Genomic DNA, 21,151 nt, shown 5'->3' on the forward strand with positions numbered 1-21,151 from the left:
TATAAAACCTGCTTTGAAGCTTGTAGCAAATCATTAACTATCAAATAAAGCTAAATAGGTTATTCACAAATGAAGCCCTGGAGCCTTCAATATGTGAATAATGTTTGGGATTATGATTCCTCCCCGTAGGCACAGAACATTTAATGCTAAAGCTTTCACTGTGAAAAACAATTATATTTAAAATAAATATCAAAGCACTCGGATTGATGCTTCCCACAATGCTGAGGAGTATTTTAAACACCTGAAAATTAAACAAACTGATCAGTGTAATTACTAACATCACATTCTAGCTGCTGCAGTCCAGAGAAGATACCAAACTCACAGCACTCTGTAAATATTAACCTACAGAACAGCGTGGACAAGATTCATCATTATACTTGAAATACAACTGAAGGTAACTGAAAAGATCCTGCACAGCACAACTAGCGGAGCCGTTCTGCTTTCGCTGGCTCACTCAGCAAATTCACCCTAAGTTCTTGCAACAAAACAAACTATTTCTGTTTTCAGATCTGCTGACTGTCCACATAGACAGAAAATAGCAGAAGCAGGACAGTTTCAGCAGCACTGACTAAAAACACAAGTGAGTGAGGTCCTCACCCCCTGTAGCACCTGGAAGCTGTCTCCACACGGCTGCTGGTCGTGATCTGGATCCACATCGACCCTGCAATGTGGGGGGGAAATAGAAGATATTAACAAGTCACGAAAATGTGATTTAACTTGGAGGTAACTAGAAACATACTACTACTGGGTTGGATGCCAAAAAGCAGCATTTGTCAGCCCACTCGTCCTGTTTGCCTGCATTTTCCCCACTTCTGGCCTCTGCATTAAACTGTCGTTTCTTGTTGTCATGACTTTGTAGATTGTTTACTTTGACACAGAAATCACGCTGCAGAATGAGGATACAGCATGTCTCTGGCTCTATTAGAAGTAAAAAACCAACACATTAAAATGCTTACAGCTAAACCTCTTTGCGTCAGACAAATGCCACAAATTAGCATCAAACCCCAGAGTCCTGCAAATAGTTAGAAATAGTTAGAAAGCTATTTCATGCTTTGTGTAGTTCAGCCGAAGACAGTGACATGAGGAAAAAGATTTTAGCTCGTGACCCAAAACCACAAGCTGGGTTTTTACCAGTCGAGGAAAACACCAAGTTAAGTCTGACCCCATGACAGTTGAGCATGCAGGAAATCTGTGTCTGTGCCTAATATCACATTTTTCACACATTACAAATCAATAGCACATCAAATGAAATAAACAAGGGTGGAAAACCAGAGAAGCCAAACTGAAGTTCAAACAGTGGGTTATTTGATGCAGCAGAATCAGGTTTTAGTTACTTAATAGTGTAAAACATATGAAAAAAAAAGGATCCACATTTTATTAATACTCTGTAACAAACAGAAGAAAGAGAAAGTACAGTTCACAACTAGTGTGCATGACTTGTTTTCACTTTTTTTTGTGCGCAAATACAATAAAGCATTTAATTTAGCTTTATTTTTAATTTTTCTCATCATAAGAACTATAAAACAACAAAAACACAGACTAGATTAGAGAATTAGAAATGCCTGGCGAGACCCCACAAGTCTTTCTAAAGACCCTCTCAAGTAAAAATCAATTATTTAAAAAAAAATCTTGTTAACATGTCAATATCCATCCATCCATTTTCTATACACCGCTTAATCCTCATTAGGGTCGCGGGGGGGCTGGAGCCTATCCCAGCCGACTTAGGGCGAAGGCAGGGAACACCCTGGACAGGTCACCAGTCCATCGCAGGGCCACACTTAGAGACAGACAACCAAGCACACTCACAGTCACACCTACGGACAATTTAGAATCACCAATTAACCTCAACATGTTTTTGGACTGTGTGGGAGGAAGCCGGAGAACCCGGAGAGAACCCACGCTGCACAGGGAGAACATGCAAACTCCACGCAGAAAGATTCCGGTGCCCCCACCGAGACGCGAACCAGCAACCTTCTTGCTGCGAGGCAACAGTGCTACCAACTGCGCCACCTTGCAGCCCACATGTCAATATGTTTTTTTTTATATGTTCAAGGTCACATCATGGCTGAGAATTTCCACCACTGCAGTGTATTGAGGACTGTCTCAAAAACAGGGAATCAGATCCAACAAACCTAAGAAATCATTACTGGGGCAGTTTGCAGGGACAATGAATGGTCCTGTAATCAGGCCTTTCAGGATTTCTGTTTCCATTGTGATGTAGGATATGGAACAACTTAGACTACAGCTTTGATTATAAGTGTGTAAAAGCCACAGCAAATAGTAGCTACTGGACATATCTCCAGCTATATCAGAAACAAAACACTATAAGGCTTATTATGTCTGCCTACATGGCAAATTTTCTCAGATGATGGTATCTGAGAGGAGAGACGACATCAAGAGGGGACAAAAAAAATGGCACTTGTTCTCTACGAGTTCAACTAATCATTGTTGTGCCCCACACAGCAGTTTTTCAGGCCTGTTATCTCGCCTGGAAGAACTTCTTTCATGGGAGATAACAGGACGGCCGTTCTTGTGGTGAAGTTTCAGGCCTTCCTACAACAGCCTTGAAATTTACAATCAATTTCCAGTTCAAGTATGTATGCCTGAATTACTCCAATATTACAAGTGGCCATTGTGTTTCACAAAGTGGTTTTACAGAGTCATAGGGGAGCTGGTGTGCTTGAGAAGCAGCGAATGGTGGAGGGTTGGGTAGACAGTGAGGCAGGGACTTCATAGATGGACACATTGTAAATGAAGCACCGGTGCTGAGTTCCATCTAAATACGTGGGGATTATTTCGATGGAAATGCTTCTAAATATGCAAATTTTATACACAGAGAAAAGTTTTCAGGGTAGTTGAAGAGGAGTCCAACTCCTCATGGCGGCCCTGCAGTTTGCATCCTGAGCAACTATACCATATTTCAATTTAAAGCTCCCAATATTAATAATAACAGTTGTTTGCTTGGTGACCCGGTGGTAGTGATGCTATATCAACCCTAAACAGGGACAATTTTAATCCAGTCATTCAGTGTGCAACATGTTTAAATCATAACTATTCAAAAGGAATAGTTACTCTCCAGTACACCAGGAGACGTGGAGGGGCCCTAGGAGGACAACAACTCAGCAGCAGGATGCTACCTCCTCCTCTGTGCAAGGAGAAACAGGAGGAGCACTGCTAGAGCCCTACAAAATGACCTCCAGCAGGCCACTAATATGCATGTTTCTGCTCAAACTGTCAGAAGCAGACTCCCTGAGGGTAGTATGAGGGCCCGACATCCACAAGTGGGGCTTGCGCTTACAGCCCAACACCGTGTAGGGTGATTGGCATTTGCCAGAGAACACCAAGATTGGCAGATTCTCCACTGGCAACCTGTGGTCTTCACGGATGAGAGCAGGTTCACACTGAGCACATGTGACAGACGTGACAGAGTCTGGAGACGCCGTGGAGAACGTTCTGCTGCCTGCAACATCCTCCAGCATGACCAGTGTGGTGGTGGGTCAGTAATGGTGTGGGGAGGCATTTCTTTGGAGGACCACACAGCCCTCCATGTGCTAGCCAGAGGTACCCTGACTAGCACTAGGTACCAGGGTGAGATCCTCAGACCCACTGTGAGACCATATGCTGGTGCAGTGGGTCCTGGGTTCCTTCTGATGTATGACAATGCTAGGCCTCATGTGGCTGAAGTGTGTCAGCAGTTCCTCATGATGAAGGCATTGATGCTATGGACTGGCCGGCCCATTCCCCAGACCCGAATCCAATTGAGCACATCTGGGACATCATGTCTTGTTCCATCCACCAACGTCATGCTGCACCACATACTGTCCAGGAGTTGACTGATGCTTTAATCCAGGCCTGGGAGTAGATCCCTCAGGAGAACATCCTGCCTCATCAGGAGCAGGCCCAGGCGTTGTAGGGAGGTCATACAGGCACGTGGAGGCCACACACACTACTGAGCCTCATTTTGACTTGTCTTGAGGAATTTTTACTGAAGTTGGATCAGCCTATAATGTGATTTTCCATTTTTGAGTATGATTCCAAATCCAGACCTCCATGGGATTATAATTTTGATTTGCATTGATCTTTTTTATGTTATTATTGTTCTCAACGCATTCCACTATGTAATGAATAAAGATTTTCAACTGGAATATTTCATTCATTGTGTTATTTTAGTGTTCCCTTTATTTTTTGAGCAGTGTAGCTCTGTATGATAAGCTACCAGGAGCAGCCAGGTATCTAATATTAGCATACAGGCCAGAAACAGTAAGACTGGCTCCGTCTAAAGGTTATAAAATCTGCTTCCAAGCACTTCAATTGACTTATTAACTTATTATACCTTGCTTGTTTAATCTGTGCAAAATCAAAGTTTAAAATTAACATAAATACAGTTACTTTGTAAAGCAATGTCTCAACAAGGGACGGTCACTTCGTTGTTGCTTCCTCCTTTGTTTTCATTCTTTGGCCTAAGCTAAGCTAACCAGCTGCTGATTTTTATTTTTTTTTGCTGTAAAGGCGTCTCATGGTTCATTTTCTCATGTAATTTACACGCACGCACGCATGCACGCATGCGCGCACGCGCACACACACACCTACACACACACACACACACACACACACACTTTCATTCCCCCCGGTGTCTCTTACCAATAGAGGAGGATTAAAACTGGACACAAGCAGATTTTAATTCACGTAAGCCGACTCTAATCCGCGCGGACAGAGGTTGAGGCAGGAAAGTGCTCACTGTTAAATCTTATGGTGCACCTGACACTGTACAGTCGAGGGTGTAACTGATCTGTATGGTTATCTTTAGACTTTTCAACCACTGTCATACAGAGGAAATATCCACTCTGAGTGAATGAGTATCTGCAGCGTCTCTCTGCTTTCCATCTTTGAAGCTGAAGACGGAGCAGGACGCGAGTATTCGGCTGAATTTCAGGTATTTCTCGTTTTTCAACTACAAAAACACTCTTCAGGGGGTGGAGGCTGAATGGAGGTCAAAGGACCTGCAAAAACAAAGTGCTGCATCAGGAAGGATCTGTGAGGAACAGACCTGAGGTTAAGACACAACTGTTAGGGCCCTCAAAGGAGAGAGGCCCAGCCCAGAATGCATTTCCTCCTGATAAGACAAAAACGTGTTCATATACTCGCGCACACTTATGTAACAGAGTGCTCCACTGACTTCAGTTCACCCACTAACCTTTAATCCTTATCCTGCAAACATCCTCTGCTCCCCTCTAATCCATCAAATATTCCTTGCGAGCAATTTTGTTTGCACGGTTTTTCAGTCGTCTAGGAAGGACATGCAATCTTGAGCAGAGTAAAAACTAACGCACAGCTTGGCGCAGCTCTCAGTGTCTGCTCTTTACCTTCCTCTTTCGCACATACTTTTCAGAGCAGTTCGCAGAAGACTGCTGAACTCCTTCTGCGGTACACAGAGTGTGACTTGTTCTTTGCATTGCTGTGTGAAAAACTGGAGGACAGTCGACTGAGAGTAAAAAGAAAAAAACAACAGACTAAGAGAAAAGCCTGGAATGAAGCATTTTACTGCATAATGCTGCAGTAATTTCTAAAGAAGCAGCAGCTCAAGCAGAACCAGGCTGGTGTGTAAAGCAGTAAATTCTCTGCTCGGTTGATTTTTGAACCTGCAAAACTATTTTAATTTACTCTCACCCCAAACCATCTAACTCAGTCTTTGACAATTTGACAAGTCTCATTTGTTCTGTGGCCCTTTATAGATGCCCAATGTTCCCCTTCACCAGAAAAACAAAAAACAAAAAACAGAAGTAAACTGTGAAAAGAAAGATCCCATCTGAGACAACACACGCTTTCCCAACACCAGTTACTGTCGGACAGTTTATTCACGTTCAGATACGGCACCTGAGGTACTCCCATTCTCCATGCTGACGTCGCTCTTCCTGCAATATTTTGTGGTTCCCAAATCTGTCACATCATAAACATATGCATTGAGCACATTAAAGTTGAGGTACTGGGTGGTATATTTACCAATTGAGACTTGGTATTTGCAGAAAAGCAAAAAAGGAAACTCAGAAGAGGAAGTGAAACAGTCACAGTAGAACACAAGTCTTTGAACACATACTTATTATGGTGAACTGGTGAAGTCAGCAGTTTTTTTCAGCACATTTAAAACAACAGAAAATGAATCAAAGTGCTCTCCAACAGAGAACTAACATCATTTCACATTTAGCCACCAAATTTAAATGTTAAGCTATTTTTATAAATATATATATAATATAATCAGGAAGGGCGTGAAAACAATTAAAGTGCATCTTTATGCAGATGACACAAGTATATTCAGTTGCCTCTTCATTGAAGCAGGCTGACTGATACAGGCCTCACTACATGATCTAAAGTTGGTTCTGAATACTAACACAACTACATTTATGATATTTTACCGAGCTCTCTCCCAGATCTCAGATATTGCAGCATTCAACCTTTCGGTTTGGACTCATTTTTACTCTTTCCCTACAAACATCAGGGTGGATGAAATACCCTGTGTGTTTTTACTTTTAAAATAGTGTCTGTAGGGGCTATAGTCCCCGACACAGCAGTCATGGGTTCGAGTCCCGCTCATGACCCTTTGCTGCAGGTCCTTCCCCTGTTCGTCTCCCCCACTTTCCTGTCTCTCTCTCTCTGTCCTATCTAATAAGCCAAAAAAGGCCAAAAATATCTTTAAATAAATAAATCAATAAAAACTTGTGTATGTCTTACTTTAAAAGTTAGGAAAATACTTGTACATGCTACGTTCCTAAGCAATTTATATGCCCACTGTTGCCTCGACACTTCACTGCTCGAATGTGTATTACAGCTCTCTACCATTTTTTAATCCAACTCACTGTCCAGTACACATCACCTTTTTTTGATCTTCATTGAGTCTAATGAGACAGCAGCGATATTTATATTCACAAAGCAGCACTGGGTAAACTTTCATTCTATCACTTACCAACAGCTGTTAAAATTCTTACTCATTTAATGGCTGCTCTACAGGGTTCCAGGACTTCCCCTATTTTGCACCCTGGTCATGGAATAACCTTCAGAACTCATTGCAGCTTTACGATTTTGTCCTCTTGAGAGAGTTCAGATCAAAAGATATGTAACTGAAGAGTGCAATTGTTATTCCAGAGCTGGATTTTGTTTTGTGCATTTTTAATCCCTCAATTGTTTTAATGTGCTTTACTTTTGTCCCTTGTCTGTTGTTATCATGCTGAATTGTATAACTTTTTGTAACTCTATAATCGTGTGCCTTCTTATGACTTCTCCCTCAAAATGGGGATTTTAATCTCAAAGGATTTTTGGTTTAATAAAGGCTAGCTAAAAACACAAAATGACCCTACAATATTATGACACAGATTACACCATACAAATTCCCTAACTGATTTTTAAAAAATTAAAGTAAATACTCGACACAAGTATAGAAGGAAAACACAACGAATCTAAAGATTTCTGTTGAGCAGGCATATTAGCCGCAGTGGAGAGGACAAACTCCCTTTCAACAGACCAGATCAGAGCCAGGCTGAGTAACCGTGGTGGGCAGAGTTTGTTCTCATACTCTAAGGCAGGAATTTCCACTTTAGTAGCACAACAAACTTATCAGTTTTATTCCTGTCTATATTCTTTTCGTCTTTTGTATTGAGGGGTTTGTTCATACATTATTCATACTCTGATGGACTTTCTATTCTAACAAATACGACAAAATATTTCTTTTCTTTTATGGTGTGTTAACAAGAAAAATCTTCTGTTTGACTCAAACATGTCACCAAAATGGCATGGAATGCCATGGAATGGAAATGAATGCAAATTAGAGCATCACTGGACAGAAAATACCTCATTTGTAAAATTTCAGATAACTTGTCATATCAAAATGTTTGGTCCTAGTGTAAGTAATTAACTCAGAAAGCTTCACTTTGATATCTGTTAAAATGTTTACCCTTTTCACCTGAAGTGTCTCACCTGAAACTAAAACTTGACCGTCTTTTATTTCACTGACCGTATTTTGATCACCACTTCTGCTTTGTTTTTTAGTATCACTTTACAACCCGTTAAAGCACTTTTGCTTCAACAACCAGCCCGACTAGTTTCACGTATTCTTTCAGCATTACCATAGTAACAACTATTCAGCCTTGTATTTAAACTACCACTTCCATTTCTGCTGCTTTTTATGGTGTTTTAAATGTTTCAACTGCAAGTTTTCAGCTGCAAGCACACTTAGGTTCCTTTAAAAATGTAGACTTGCCATTAGAACACACTCCCAACCAGAAAACTACAGCTATCTTTCCTCAAAATGCTCAATATACTAAGACATCACAGTGAAATAAACTCTGCAGATGACAGGGCAGATAGCGCCGTGAATGCACCTAAAACGATCCCCGTTGGAGTTGAGAGATTAGCAACCCAGCATGAGCACTGAGGGATCTCGTTCTCTACTGATGACTGCGCTGCCGAGCTCCGAGATAAGCTGCACGCCTGCCTGCTTAAAGGCCATCCATCAAAAACCTAATAACAGCAGCGTCTCCTCTCCCACCAGATGTTTTCTATCTCAGCATCAGTCCTGCATTGCGTCCTGCTCATCACCCTGCTGCCTCCTGATGATCCTCACAGCCAGAAGCCTCTGACACGAAAACTTACTCCTGCAAATTCCATCTTCAGTATTAAGAAAACTAACTAGCTATAAGAAAGCTTTTTTTTAATGCCCTTCACGGATTTAAAAGTGTCCCCCATAAAGAGTAAAAATGTGTAAATTTATCCACATAACACTAAAGAGGGTGATACCAAGATCAGAAAAGCAATTTTAACATTTACAGTAATAGCTAGACTGGCGAAGTATTGCAGATAACTGTAATTTAATCCAAAAAGAACATTCCCATCTCCACTATGACATTCTTTAAAAGAGAAAACACGGCATTTCTACCATTTATGTGCGTGGGGCTTCTCATTACAGATATCTACATTTGAATTATGACGAATATTAATTGCAGTTTCACATATCTACAGTTTAATTCTGACATGTCATAATTATAGCAAGTCATTTTAACATTTAACTATCCGGTATAACCATTATTACAGATATCTGCAACGTCATTTTGACAAGTCAAAACTGTAACCCAGGGTATTTTGAATTACATTTGGCAAGGCAGAACACAAGTTCAAGACATCTACAATGTTGCTACGACTAGATAAAAAACTTAATTTAAAAAATCTAAAAAGAGCAATGTAGACTGTTTGATCAAAGATATAATTCAACCGTATATACCTGAACTCGTCATAATTCCCTTACTGCCATAGATATGAATGGGAAATGGTGTCATTTGTCCTGGAAGGATGATGATGTGGATATCTGAAATGTTCTTTTTGTCAAGGAAGAATTATGCACAGTTAAAACCAGAAGTTTACATATGCTGTATAAAAAGGCACATAACCTTTTTTTCTCACTGTCTGACATTAAATCAGACTAAAGTTTTCCTGTTGCACGTCAATTAGGATTACCAAAATTATTTCTGTTTGTTAAATGCCAAAACATTGAGAGAGAGAATTTTTTAGAGATTTTTTTTCTGCTTTCTTCAAAGTCAGAAGTTTACATACAGTATGATTACTATGCCTGGAATCTATTTGGGAAAGCCCAGATGATGACGTCATGGACAAACCCACAGTGAAACGAGTCCTTTACCAACATGGGCTGAAAGGCTACTCAGAGAGGAAGAAGCCATTACTCCAAAAGCAAAATAAAAAAGGCAGATTACAGTTTGCAAATGCACACAGGGACAAAGACCTTACCTTCTGGAGACATGGCCTGTGGAATCCAGTATCTCAAGTTTTTAGAATATTTAATTTGAGTTTGAGCAAATTACTATTCAAATAAAATTAAAACCAAAAAAAGACTCAAATATTGTTAAATTATATTACATAAAATGTGATATAACACTTTAAAGCTTACTGTTTTAAACTACATAATTGCTTTTCACAATGTTTTGATTTTTTTGAGTTTCACCTGAATAATATAATGCATATACATGTATATAACAATAAGGTTATTTTAATTCAAATCAGTTCAAGTCAAATAATTTCAGTCAATTCAATTAAACTACAATAGCCAAAATTGCATCATATGTATCTGTAACATTCATTCCAGGAAGTCAGACTCAGCTGTTTAAAAGTTAACCCGGCTAGCCGTACATGGCCGACTTCCACCTGCCATGCACAACGTGTCCCGGTTACCGTGGCAACGAGTTCACGGGGATATTTTGGCAGCGCTCTAAACCTCCACCGAACACAATAGTTCCTGCTCAGTCCGAGGAGGCATTACTCATATTAAGCAGAGTCTGTTCACTCACACACATACACACACAGCATCAGCACATAATCCGCTTTATCATGACAAATAGCAGCTCTCAGTGCATCACGGTCACACAACAAGTGAGGCTGAGCTCGACACGGACAGACAGCAGCAAAACCAAATTACTGCAGCGGCGGCAGCAACATGTCGAGCTCTTGGTGGCAGCCTGGTGATTAGAGTCAGTGTCACTTCTGGCTCAAGAGATCAGTGAGGCAGTGCAGATCCTGTAGTGCCTCCTATAGTAGACACTGCAGTGAAAGCAACAATAGTCCCAGCGGTTCTACATGGAAGAACCAGGAGATGGAACATGAGCAACAGTGGAGAACTCTGGCCCCATCTCCTGGACAATCCCACCAGGCAGCACATGATCAGCTTATTCAAGTTAACTGATTGTAGTAGAAAGTAGCTCTGCTTTATTGAAACTGCTGCATATAAGGAAAGCAAAATTGCAGAATGATGCTTCAACTAATTAATATTTTGACTATTGTCTTGATTAACTTATTAGTTATTTGGTGTTCAGTGTTCCTCAAATGTGATGTTTCGTCCACAACCCAAACATATTCAGTTTACTGTCATAGATGAGTAAGAAAATCAAACAATTTTGGCTTTTATTCTTAAAAATCTACTCAAAATGATGATTCAATTATCAGAATATCTGAAGATTTATTTAATAGTTGACAACTAATTGATTCACTGTTGCAGCCAAGTTGAGAAGCATTTTAAGTTTCCAGGGAAGCTGGCAAACTCAGCTACAAACGCTTTTAATGCCTTCAATTTATGTTTTTTCCTTGTTTTTTATGCCCAGATATTTAAAATAATTGCCATAGAACTTCTCAGATAACTATCTCGTCTCTACTTATATCGGTTTCTTGTAGAAACTGATCTTCACTGTATCAAGTGGTGAAAAGTACACATACTCAAGTACTGTATTTAAGTACATGGGTGTAGATTTCAGTGTGGATGCAAAGGATACATCTCCTCAATCACTGCAACATGTGCATTTGCCCTTTTACATGAATGAAGACAGTTCCACCACAAATTGATGCAGAAGAGGTACAAACTAGTGCATTAAAATTAACCAAATTGCAGGATGTCAACTGCTACATGCTTAAAATTTCTTGAGAGAGGACGCCCAGAGTATATTTTGATGCTCATACTATTGTACGTTTGGAACTACAAATTTAAATGCATGAGTTTCACCTCACTGTGGTCTTGGTACAAGAGCTGAGTACTTTTTCCACCTCTGAATATATCCCTGTTTTCATTTGCTGTCTGTATGTCCTTGGTCTTTACATATTGATTTAGAATTCACAATTCATTACAAATGTGTGATTCAAATGTAGATTCGCCAAAACAAATTACATTAATTCCACCCAAATTGTTTGTTGCTGCCAACCTACAAAATCACTTTTCTTCCATCTGACCATATTTAGATTCTGCCACATGAATTTATGAAACATCTGCTCATTAAAATATATTTTTTAATTCACTGACTACAGCTAACCTGCTAAGAAACATTTACTTATTTATTTATTCTAAGTTACTTCTAAGTTTAGCTTTCTCACCACTAGCCAGCTCTCACTTCCCTTTTCATGACATCTTTTACATAATTTTTTTTTTATAGAAGGTTAATTGAGGTTATTTCACTTGCTCACTTTCACCTCTCTCACTTCAGCTGCAGTAGTTTGTCAGCTGCGCAGTAACTGTGACAGACAGTTGTGGAGCTCAGAGGCCACCAAACCACAGTAACTGTACCTCTGTTGTGTAGTTTCTGCAAATTGTAATGCTGCTTACACAGAAATTATACAGTACATTTTTATTGAATGGTATTTCTGATTTAAGAGACACATGCCAAGAGTCAAAAATACTGATTAGAATGACTCTGTCATCTCGACCAAGAATGGTACAAATATTGAAGGAATTATGGAGTACAAGTAACTTGGAATTTGAATGAATGGATGGTGGCTTTTGAATACCAGGTGAATAAACTGGTGGGCAAATAAAAACTCTTTTCGAGGCAAATCATGTTAAATTAAATATATGCACAGAAGTAGGACACTGATTGAGGCAACTTTTTTTTTTATCAGTATCATTATTATGATGACATCATCTGCAGGGATGCTTCTTTATCTCTCTGGATGTAGATTTACAAATCAATAATAAAAACTTGCGTCACTGTGCGTTGCATGCTGAGGCTGGGTGATGCTTGCTCTCTGTAAGGCCTAATTGGCAATATTTGTATTTATTTATTTATGAGGCCATTACGTTTCTTTTTACATCCTTACACGGCTTCTCTGTTGCCTTTTAATTTAGGTCCCATTGAACACAACTAAATGATTAGATTATGCTGCAGATATCGACTGTTTTTACTGAAGTTCTTTGCGCACTGTGCAGCTGAAACCTGGAACGACCTGCAGATCAATCTCACATCCTTTTTATTCTTTGGGCAATGAAAGTCTTTAATTTTGTCTTTTCTCACTTCCAGCTACTCTTTTTTCAGTTGACTCACTTTGTCTAAAATCTTACTTGCTCAATTTATTCTTAATGGATTTATTATCTTACTACTCTGCCCTTAGTTATTGTCGATTTTTGTCTAAATTTCTATTTGTACGCTTTCATTTTCTGTTCATTTGACCTTTGCTTACCTATGTTGATATTTATATTAGTAAATGAGGCCTTTTCCTCAGTGTCTGTCCAAATTTGAAAAAGGTTGAATGAATTAATTCAAAAACTGGTTTTGACTACATTTTCAACAAATACATCAATTCTGCATTTTAAGCATTTGGAGGGTATATGTGCTTTTGTCTTGGTTGCTCCACAAACCTGACAATGTTTTGACTGTTATTTAACTTTAAGAAAAGATCTGAGAAGGGCTTTAGATGGAAGTACAACAGGATATAATTCTGATCTACAAGTGACAAAACCAAACAAGACCATTTTAAACATTCATTCATCTATAAACTCTCGTAAAGATGCATCAGACCTTAAAAGACCATACATGCAAACAATCAAGTAAGAGTAGTAAGTACAGTTTAGAAAGCTCTTCATGCTGTGTGTAACCAAGGTTCATTTTTGATGTTTGATTTATCCCTGATCTTTGGTAAATGTAGAATTCTAATATAATCCTTTGATATTTTAGCTATTTTTGCCATTTGAGAAATTAACTCTATTACCAATATAAATATAGTTTCAACTTGTGTGAACTTGGGATTTTATCTATAACTTATCCAGCACAATAACCAAATGTGCCCCACAATTGGGTACATTTCCCATCATGCCATATCTGTACATGTGAGATGTGTATATAGTCTTTTTTACAACTTTATTTTGTCTGTAACTTGTGAATTTCCCCCAGTGAGGGATCAGTAAAGGTTATCTTATCTTAGCTTCTTAGGTTAGGAAATGATTTTGTTACCTGATGTGAAGCCAGGACAGCATCGGCGTGGTTCCCCCACCGAACACCCACACAGTGAAGAAGACGATGAGCAGCGTGGTGGTGAACATCATCTGGCGGGCGTAGGTAGCCGTGTCCCGGATGGCCAGGGCGAACGCCATCGCCCCACGTAGACCTGCAGAGAGTGACGTTCAAAGATCATCACATCCTCACACGGAGCCTGACAGGGTGAGTGAGAATACAGGTAAACAAGGTTGGTTTTTTCATACCTGCAAACATCATCATGTGCTGGAAGTTTCCCTTGATCTTGTGCCTTCGGCCGAGGTTGAGAAGGAAGGACAGCGGGTAAATGTTCAGAGCTCGTCCAATGAATATGGCCATCTGACAGATTGGTGAAGAAATTTTTGAGTGAACAGTTTAAAGCTTGAGAAATTCAGGGAGATATTTACAGAATATATTGCTAAAACACTAGTTTTAAAAAAAAGTTTCACATATTATATATTATGACATATTATACTATGAAAAGTTTGTTACAACAGGGTAGTTTTTAGGTTACAACAAGAGATTTTCATGTTACTACAACATACAAACTGATCACATTAAAACAAGAAACTTATCTGTTATAGCAACATACCATTCTTCTTTACATTTTGTGAAATTAGTCACGTTATAACATGATAACTAATACTGTTGTAACATGAAATTGTGCACTAAACTAAGGAAACTGGCTTATTTGCACCATTTGATTAGATTTAACTTCATACTTGGGTTAAAACAAGGCAAAGTCCAGCTGTTACTGAGCACGATGGATGACATTTTGAGAAGTACGCAAACATAAAGACAGATTTTAAAATGCACGACGCTGTACAGAAGAGAAGAATGAGTCTGACCCTCTGGAGGTAGAATCATTTCTCATGGATGCTTGATTTATTACAATATCATCCATCATGCTCAGTGACAGCAGGTTCTCACCATGTCTCAAGCTTCACATAATAAATGGTAAGAAAAGTCTCTTGTCATAACATGGTAAGTTGTGTTTCATTATAAAGTTAAAAGTATTGTCTTGTAAGAATAAACTTTTTATGTTAAAACATGATACTGATGTGTTTTTCTTTTTCTGGTACGGCTGCAGTACGCTGCTGTAGTGGGTTGCCCTGATCCACATAAGAGATAAAACATCTTTCCTAGAATGATCTGTTTGTAGGTTAATGACAAAAACTCTCCAGTGGGATCCACTGTGGCCTGTCTACAGAGACATCCCTAAGTCATCAGCTATGGCACACTTATGCAGCTGTGGAAAAGGAATGTGTGACAGGAATATTCCAGACTGGAAACAAAAAAAATTCCTGCTTGTTGTGCACTGAAAGGATACAAAGGCTCCGATGATGAAGATGGGGCTGAAAATGTGATTCTGGAAGGTGAACAGAGCCAAGCCCATGTAGGAGAAGATGAAGTTCTCAGCCAGGAAGTGAAGCACCTCAAAGAGCTGCAAACAAAATATCATACGATTTCAGTTTTGAAATATGTAAATAAAGTCCTTAAAAAGTCTCAAGGTGAGCTTCTGGATGTCGAGCATCCTAGACCAAAAAAAAAACAACAAAAAAAACAAGCACGTCTGCCAAACCTCCCCCTTCTCTTCACTTTTATTTATAACCAGAGAGGCTGTGTGCACAAAAATAATCCAGTTACAACCATTAGCCCACGCTAGCATTATATAATACATCGAATGGCTCTCCAATCATGTCTGACCCGTCCCAGTGTTTGTCTGTTTCAGCAGCTAATCAGAGCGCCGCAAACTTCTGTGAAAACAGACACACAAAGACCAGAGTAAAAGAAACACAAGTAGAAAAGGAGAAGCAGTAGAGAGGTTCAAAACAGCAGCAGAGACTCAAACTGAGCTGTAATGAAACCAGTACACATAAAGAACATAAATAAAATGCTTTAAATTCTTTAGTTTTTTGGGCACTTGTTGAATGCTGGACTGCACTTGCATTTTTAAAATATGATGTTGGCAGTCACAAACCATAGACAGTGATGTCCCCCATTGGTATGTGGACTACTTTTGAAGCTCCGAGTTTCGAATTTAGCTGTCGACATGTTGGTCTTTTGAAACCAGATATAATGACTGAGCAGCACATCTGACTGGAGAACCTGAAACACTGGTGATATGTTGGCGACTCATCAATCACACAGCCTCAAACATACTCTGTTTATTGTCTATTTTGCTCTAAATGGGACCATAATTTGCAAAATGAACATCATGCTACATTCAAAAAGTCTTGAAACTAGTGACTGAGACCATAAACTCATAAGGAAAATGTTTACTGAGTTAACAGATAGAGACAGAAGCAGGATTACTTTTTCATAAACTTCTGTATAATCAGCCTTCTTCCCTGCTGGCTGTTAGAAAGAATTCAGGTTTAAGGCACTTTTATGTTGGTGTCACTTTTTAGACTCAATGGTTACGTACATCTTTTATATACACTCCATGCTTTGAACAGAGGAGATGCATTACAGGACACACAGAGGGAGTGTGACTTCATATGCACCTTGCATATTGCACCTTTAGGAGTTTCAGTTAACAAAAGTCCTGGTTCTCTGAGCTAAAATCAGAAAATTGATGGAAGCAGTTGTTTTTCTCTCCCAGACAGAGTTGCAGACTCTCTGGCTGCCATGATGATTACAGAGGCTACATCTACACTGCTCTGAGGTAGAGGACAAGGGCAAACACACCAACAAGGTGACAAATAAAACCAGAGTGTTGAGAGGAAGAAGTGTCACCACTTCTGTCTTAATCTAAGCGACGTACATTAACCTTGCTACTGCACTGTGTCTGTAGCTTTCATTGAAACCGAATAACAGGAGGCTGCCGGTATCCTGATCCAAAATGTGTCACGCTGCATGCTGTCTACGTGCTAATCTGCACAATGTCCTCAAGACTGAACCCCCTCTGGGGAACTGAACAGTCACGTCAGGAGGGATGTCCTCAGACAGCCCCGATTAAGGTCACAGCAGGCTGATCATGGCGCCATCTGGCACCCGCACCCAGCTTACACTATCAGGGGGTTCAGAACTGTCCAAAAATAAAAGAGGTGGCATGCGAAAGAATTGGATTCTACCTGCTTGGTGCGTTTCGTGGACTCCTCTGAGAGGTTGTTGTAGGTGTAGTGAGCCTGCGTGATGCCACAAAACAGCACGGCCACGACGCCTGGATGACAATACAAACACACATTCATAGGTTTAATACAGCGACTTCAGCAGGCGGACTGCATCACACAGGCCGGCTGTGTAATTTCAATTCGCAAGAAACTTCAAACCAAACCAATTTTCAGTCCTCTTATTGCTTCGCTACGGCGCAGTATATTATCTGTTAATTTCATCTGCTGCACATCTGCTGCATAATCTGTATTTAAGTCCCTGTCACATTTCATTTGTATTACAGACAGATTTAGCTCTGTGCGGATGGTGTAGCAGCACTTTGTTTAAACTGCTCATTATTATGAGTTTCAGCACAATCAACACTATGTGAGCTTGGAATTAAAACACTCAGTCTTGGTAACGTCACTAAAGTTAAGGGCTGCACAATATACTGACATTGGAGTGTTTAGTTTTTCTGCAATATATATTATGATGAGCAGAAAATACTGGGATTTTCAACAGATGACTCTAATAAATATTTGAAAAAATATATATATTTCAGATTAATTGGGGTGATTTTGTAGGTGTGCATCAGCATTGAAAATAAATAAGTTTTAAAAAGTTTTTTTTAAAAATTCTTTTTTTTTTACTGTGAAGACAGAAGAAAAGTGTAAGCTTTCAAGAAACGTTCTCATATGGTTAAACAATGACAAAGGAAAATAGGGTTTTTTTGCTTTGGATGGCATTCAGATCTGTGTTTGCAGTCATAGCACAGCGTTTTGTGATGTTGATTTAAACGATCACATCAGTTGTGTTGCCTCATGTAGAGGCAACAATTGCAAGATACTGCTGACAGAGTAGTTGTTTTTGGTTTACATCCTTTCTGTAGCTGAAATAATTGAACACAACTGACACTGTGTTTCTACTGAGCCCCTGAAGGGACATGGAGAAAATGAAAAAGCAGGGAGAGAAAAAAAATATAGAGGCATCTTTTGTGAGATCTTGCAAAACTTTCGTGGGATCTTGCAATACCTTTTGTGCGATCTCACAAAACTATAGGGTTGTGTCCAAAATCATCCACTCACTCCCTACTACCTACAACCTACTCACTATATAGTGAACTATGCAGTGAACTATGTAGGGAACACCTTGATGGTATATATACTTCTAGGTCTTTTTGGCAGGATGGAGAAATGACAATGGAGGATACCCACTTGTACGAGAGTTTTATTGAGTTTTATTTTGAAATTGGCCTAAAATATAAAGACATTCAAGCAGTGCTTAGCAAGAGGCACAGTTTTCACAAAACGTCCAATAACACTGATGTGACTTTTGCAAGATCTCACAAAAGTTTTTACGAGATCTTGCAAAAGATAACTCTATTTCTTTTTCCTCTCGCTGTTTTTTTTTTTTTCCTTTCTCTATATGTCCCTACCAGAGCTCCGTATGTTTCTTTTTGCAGCCAAATCTTCCATTTCAATGTGTCTCTTCTGTTGCTCATTTTGCTGAGCCCATGTAGAGCATCCAAGTCAACAAACTCGTAAATAAAACATTGAAAACCACATACAAGACACACTTCTCTGGTCGATTAGATCTGGAAAATGAGAAGTGTGCAAGTTTTCTTTTTGTATCATGTGTTTTTACAATTTTTTGTTTCGTCATCTTTCCATTGTCTGCAATTTGCAGGAAGTGCAATGTGACTACTAAGCACGTTGCAATGTTGATGCTAAAGAAATGTATTGTGCAACCAGACTAAAGTTCCTGTTGGAAAAACAGATTTTGTTTTTCACACATTTTGCTCACCGTATATGGTTAACATTACAGACTTTCAACATCATGCTCGATGCAGATTTTTCTATACTATATACGTTTCATTTTGCATATATTTATTATTTTGCTCCAAGTCCCTGGCACTGGAATAGCTGTTGTACCAGATCTATCTATCTATCTGTCCATCTATCTATCTATCTATCTTGGAGCTTTGGCTTTTTATTTTTAGGCTTTAACTCTACACTCACTCACTCACTCACTGGATTTTACACAATGAACTACGATATCATTCTATCATATACAAAACAAATGTATGCAGTGAAAAATTTAGGTGCAAAAACTTATTACGAATTCAAAAGATGACAAACGAATAGAGAATAATAAAGGTAATACATGAAAAAGCTGAATATAGGTTGTGCTGTCTGACAAAAAGATTCACTTTTTCCCACATTTTTATCCCTTTTGTCATTTTTAGCAAAAGAAATAAATCGTCCCGAGCTCCCAGGACCTTTAATTACGTGTGATATGACAGTACACCTTGGTTATCTTTTACCTAGTTTACGTCGTAGATTTAGGTCACACCGAAGTCCAACAGATGCTGAACATGCAGGCTTCTCTTAGCGTTCTGACCACACATATCGAATGTCTCCTTCCCAGATTCCCTCCCCACTGTAAACCTGACACAGCTCACCTGTGAACCCGCAGGCCTCAGCCAGTAGGAAGGTGCTCCAGGACATGAGGAAGAAGAGGGCCGTCTCCAGCAGTGGGAAGCAGTGCAGTTTGGTGAACTTGGTGACGTAGGAGTTCGGCTAAGGAACAATGTAGCTTTGTATCTTCATTACCTACAGCTATAAACACAGTAACTGCTGCAAGAAACAAATCAGTCTGGGAATTAAACTCTAATTTAATTTTAAATTATGTACACAGAGAAGGATATGAGGGCGGTCACGACTCCTGTGGCTGCACCCATCAGGAAGGAGCCGCTGAAAATACCCAGAAAAACGCCCACCGACTTGAAAAAGGCAGAAGCGTCGAACATGTGTGTGTTTGCACCACTGGGCTGGTAGGCCACAATAGACCTGAAATACAAAAAATGAAAAAAAAAAAAAAAAAAAAAAAAAAAAAAAAGAAAAAGAGTCATGGTGTTATGTCATGAATTTAACTCATTTCCTACATTCCTACTTTAGGTTTTTTGGTAATTAAATCTGTCTCTGTGTGGAATATTTCTCGATATGTTTATACATGTACCAAAACAGACTAAATCTGTTCGTCTTTAAATCTCTGTAGAAGTAGGTGATTTATAATCTCCCAGCAGAGGGAGGCAGAGCGCCGTGTGTCTGTCCATCTGTCTGTCAAGAGGAGCAGTGATGCAAAGCCGTGCTGCTGTCTCACATGTCAGCGTTGAATTTCAACGAGACCCCAAAAAAGGGGCTCAGAAAGCACACAGCTAGATTTGTGTTATGCAGCGGGATCAAATGTATGGTGGAAATATGTACAGCCTTTACTTAAGTAAAAGTATTTATACCACACTCTGATTATAATCTATTACAACAGTGCTGCATTTTATGTATAACTGAGGTAAATATAAATATTCAAATATAATCAAGAAATGTACTTTAAGCATTACAAGTGAAGGCTGACAATGCAGAAAAATGACTGTTGTTACTGGTATGTTGCTCTACATTACATTACTTGACTATTATCACTCACGCATTATTGTGTGAGCAGTATTTTAGTTGGTTGAGGTGCAGGTAAATTTTTCAAGTTTTGCAAAAGACTGCAGTTAATCATTATTCAGTTGACCAACAATGGACCAAGCAATAGTCCAAACATCAAATAATCAGGTCGATTTGAAGGAAAATCCGCAAATCCTCACATTTCAAACACTGGAGCCATGAAAGAATACATCATTTCACAGTGGATGAAAGTAAATGTATGTACTAAACTACTGTACTTCAGGATAATTCTGAGGTACTTGTACTTTACTTGAGTATTTCCATTTCATGCTACTTCATCCTTCCACTCCACTGCATTTCAGAGGAAAATATTGTACTTTCTACTCCACTAAATTTATCTGACAGCTTAAGCTACTTTTAGGTCGAAGATTTTACACAATGAATAATAAAACAAACTTTTAAAATACAACACATGGATCCTGTGGTTTCCAGCCTTTTAGGCTTCAAACAGAAAGCAGTGTGTAGTTGTGTAGTTGTTAACAGCTCCACTAAATAGTGATTTTTTTCCCTCTAAACTTCTCACATGCTTGTATGTCCATACTCGTTCCAACGATTAAGTGTCTCGCCAAAAATCAAAGATTAGAGAAAAACTGAAAACATCTGTGGATCAGAAGTTTGTTTTTCCTTCTCGCCTCTGACATTAATCATGTGATGAGTCCACAGATTTATTTACTGTCCTTGCATATAAAATTGTACATAAAATAGTTCAAACTAGCACCACCTGCAGCAGCTACAACAGTAACATGCTGCTGACACACTGATGCCTCA

General features: G+C 39.2%; 1 protein-coding gene across 1 annotated transcript in view; it reads right to left on the minus strand.

Annotated features, from left to right (window-relative positions):
- The window catches only part of slc9a7 (solute carrier family 9 member 7), a 44,011-nt gene that overhangs the window by 14,278 nt on the left and 8,582 nt on the right, over window positions 1-21,151 (minus strand). The window contains exons 7-13 of the mRNA XM_008281266.1: window positions 19,585-19,726; window positions 19,339-19,444; window positions 16,859-16,947; window positions 15,112-15,225; window positions 14,009-14,120; window positions 13,761-13,914; window positions 598-661 (exon numbers count right to left, since the gene is read on the minus strand). Of these exons, the coding sequence (XP_008279488.1) occupies window positions 598-661; window positions 13,761-13,914; window positions 14,009-14,120; window positions 15,112-15,225; window positions 16,859-16,947; window positions 19,339-19,444; window positions 19,585-19,726 (781 nt within the window). The remainder of the gene's footprint in view (window positions 1-597; window positions 662-13,760; window positions 13,915-14,008; window positions 14,121-15,111; window positions 15,226-16,858; window positions 16,948-19,338; window positions 19,445-19,584; window positions 19,727-21,151) is intronic.

The sequence above is a fragment of the Stegastes partitus genome, unplaced genomic scaffold, assembly GCF_000690725.1.
Source record: "Stegastes partitus isolate 25-593 unplaced genomic scaffold, Stegastes_partitus-1.0.2 Scaffold228, whole genome shotgun sequence".
NCBI lineage: Eukaryota > Metazoa > Chordata > Actinopteri > Pomacentridae > Stegastes > Stegastes partitus.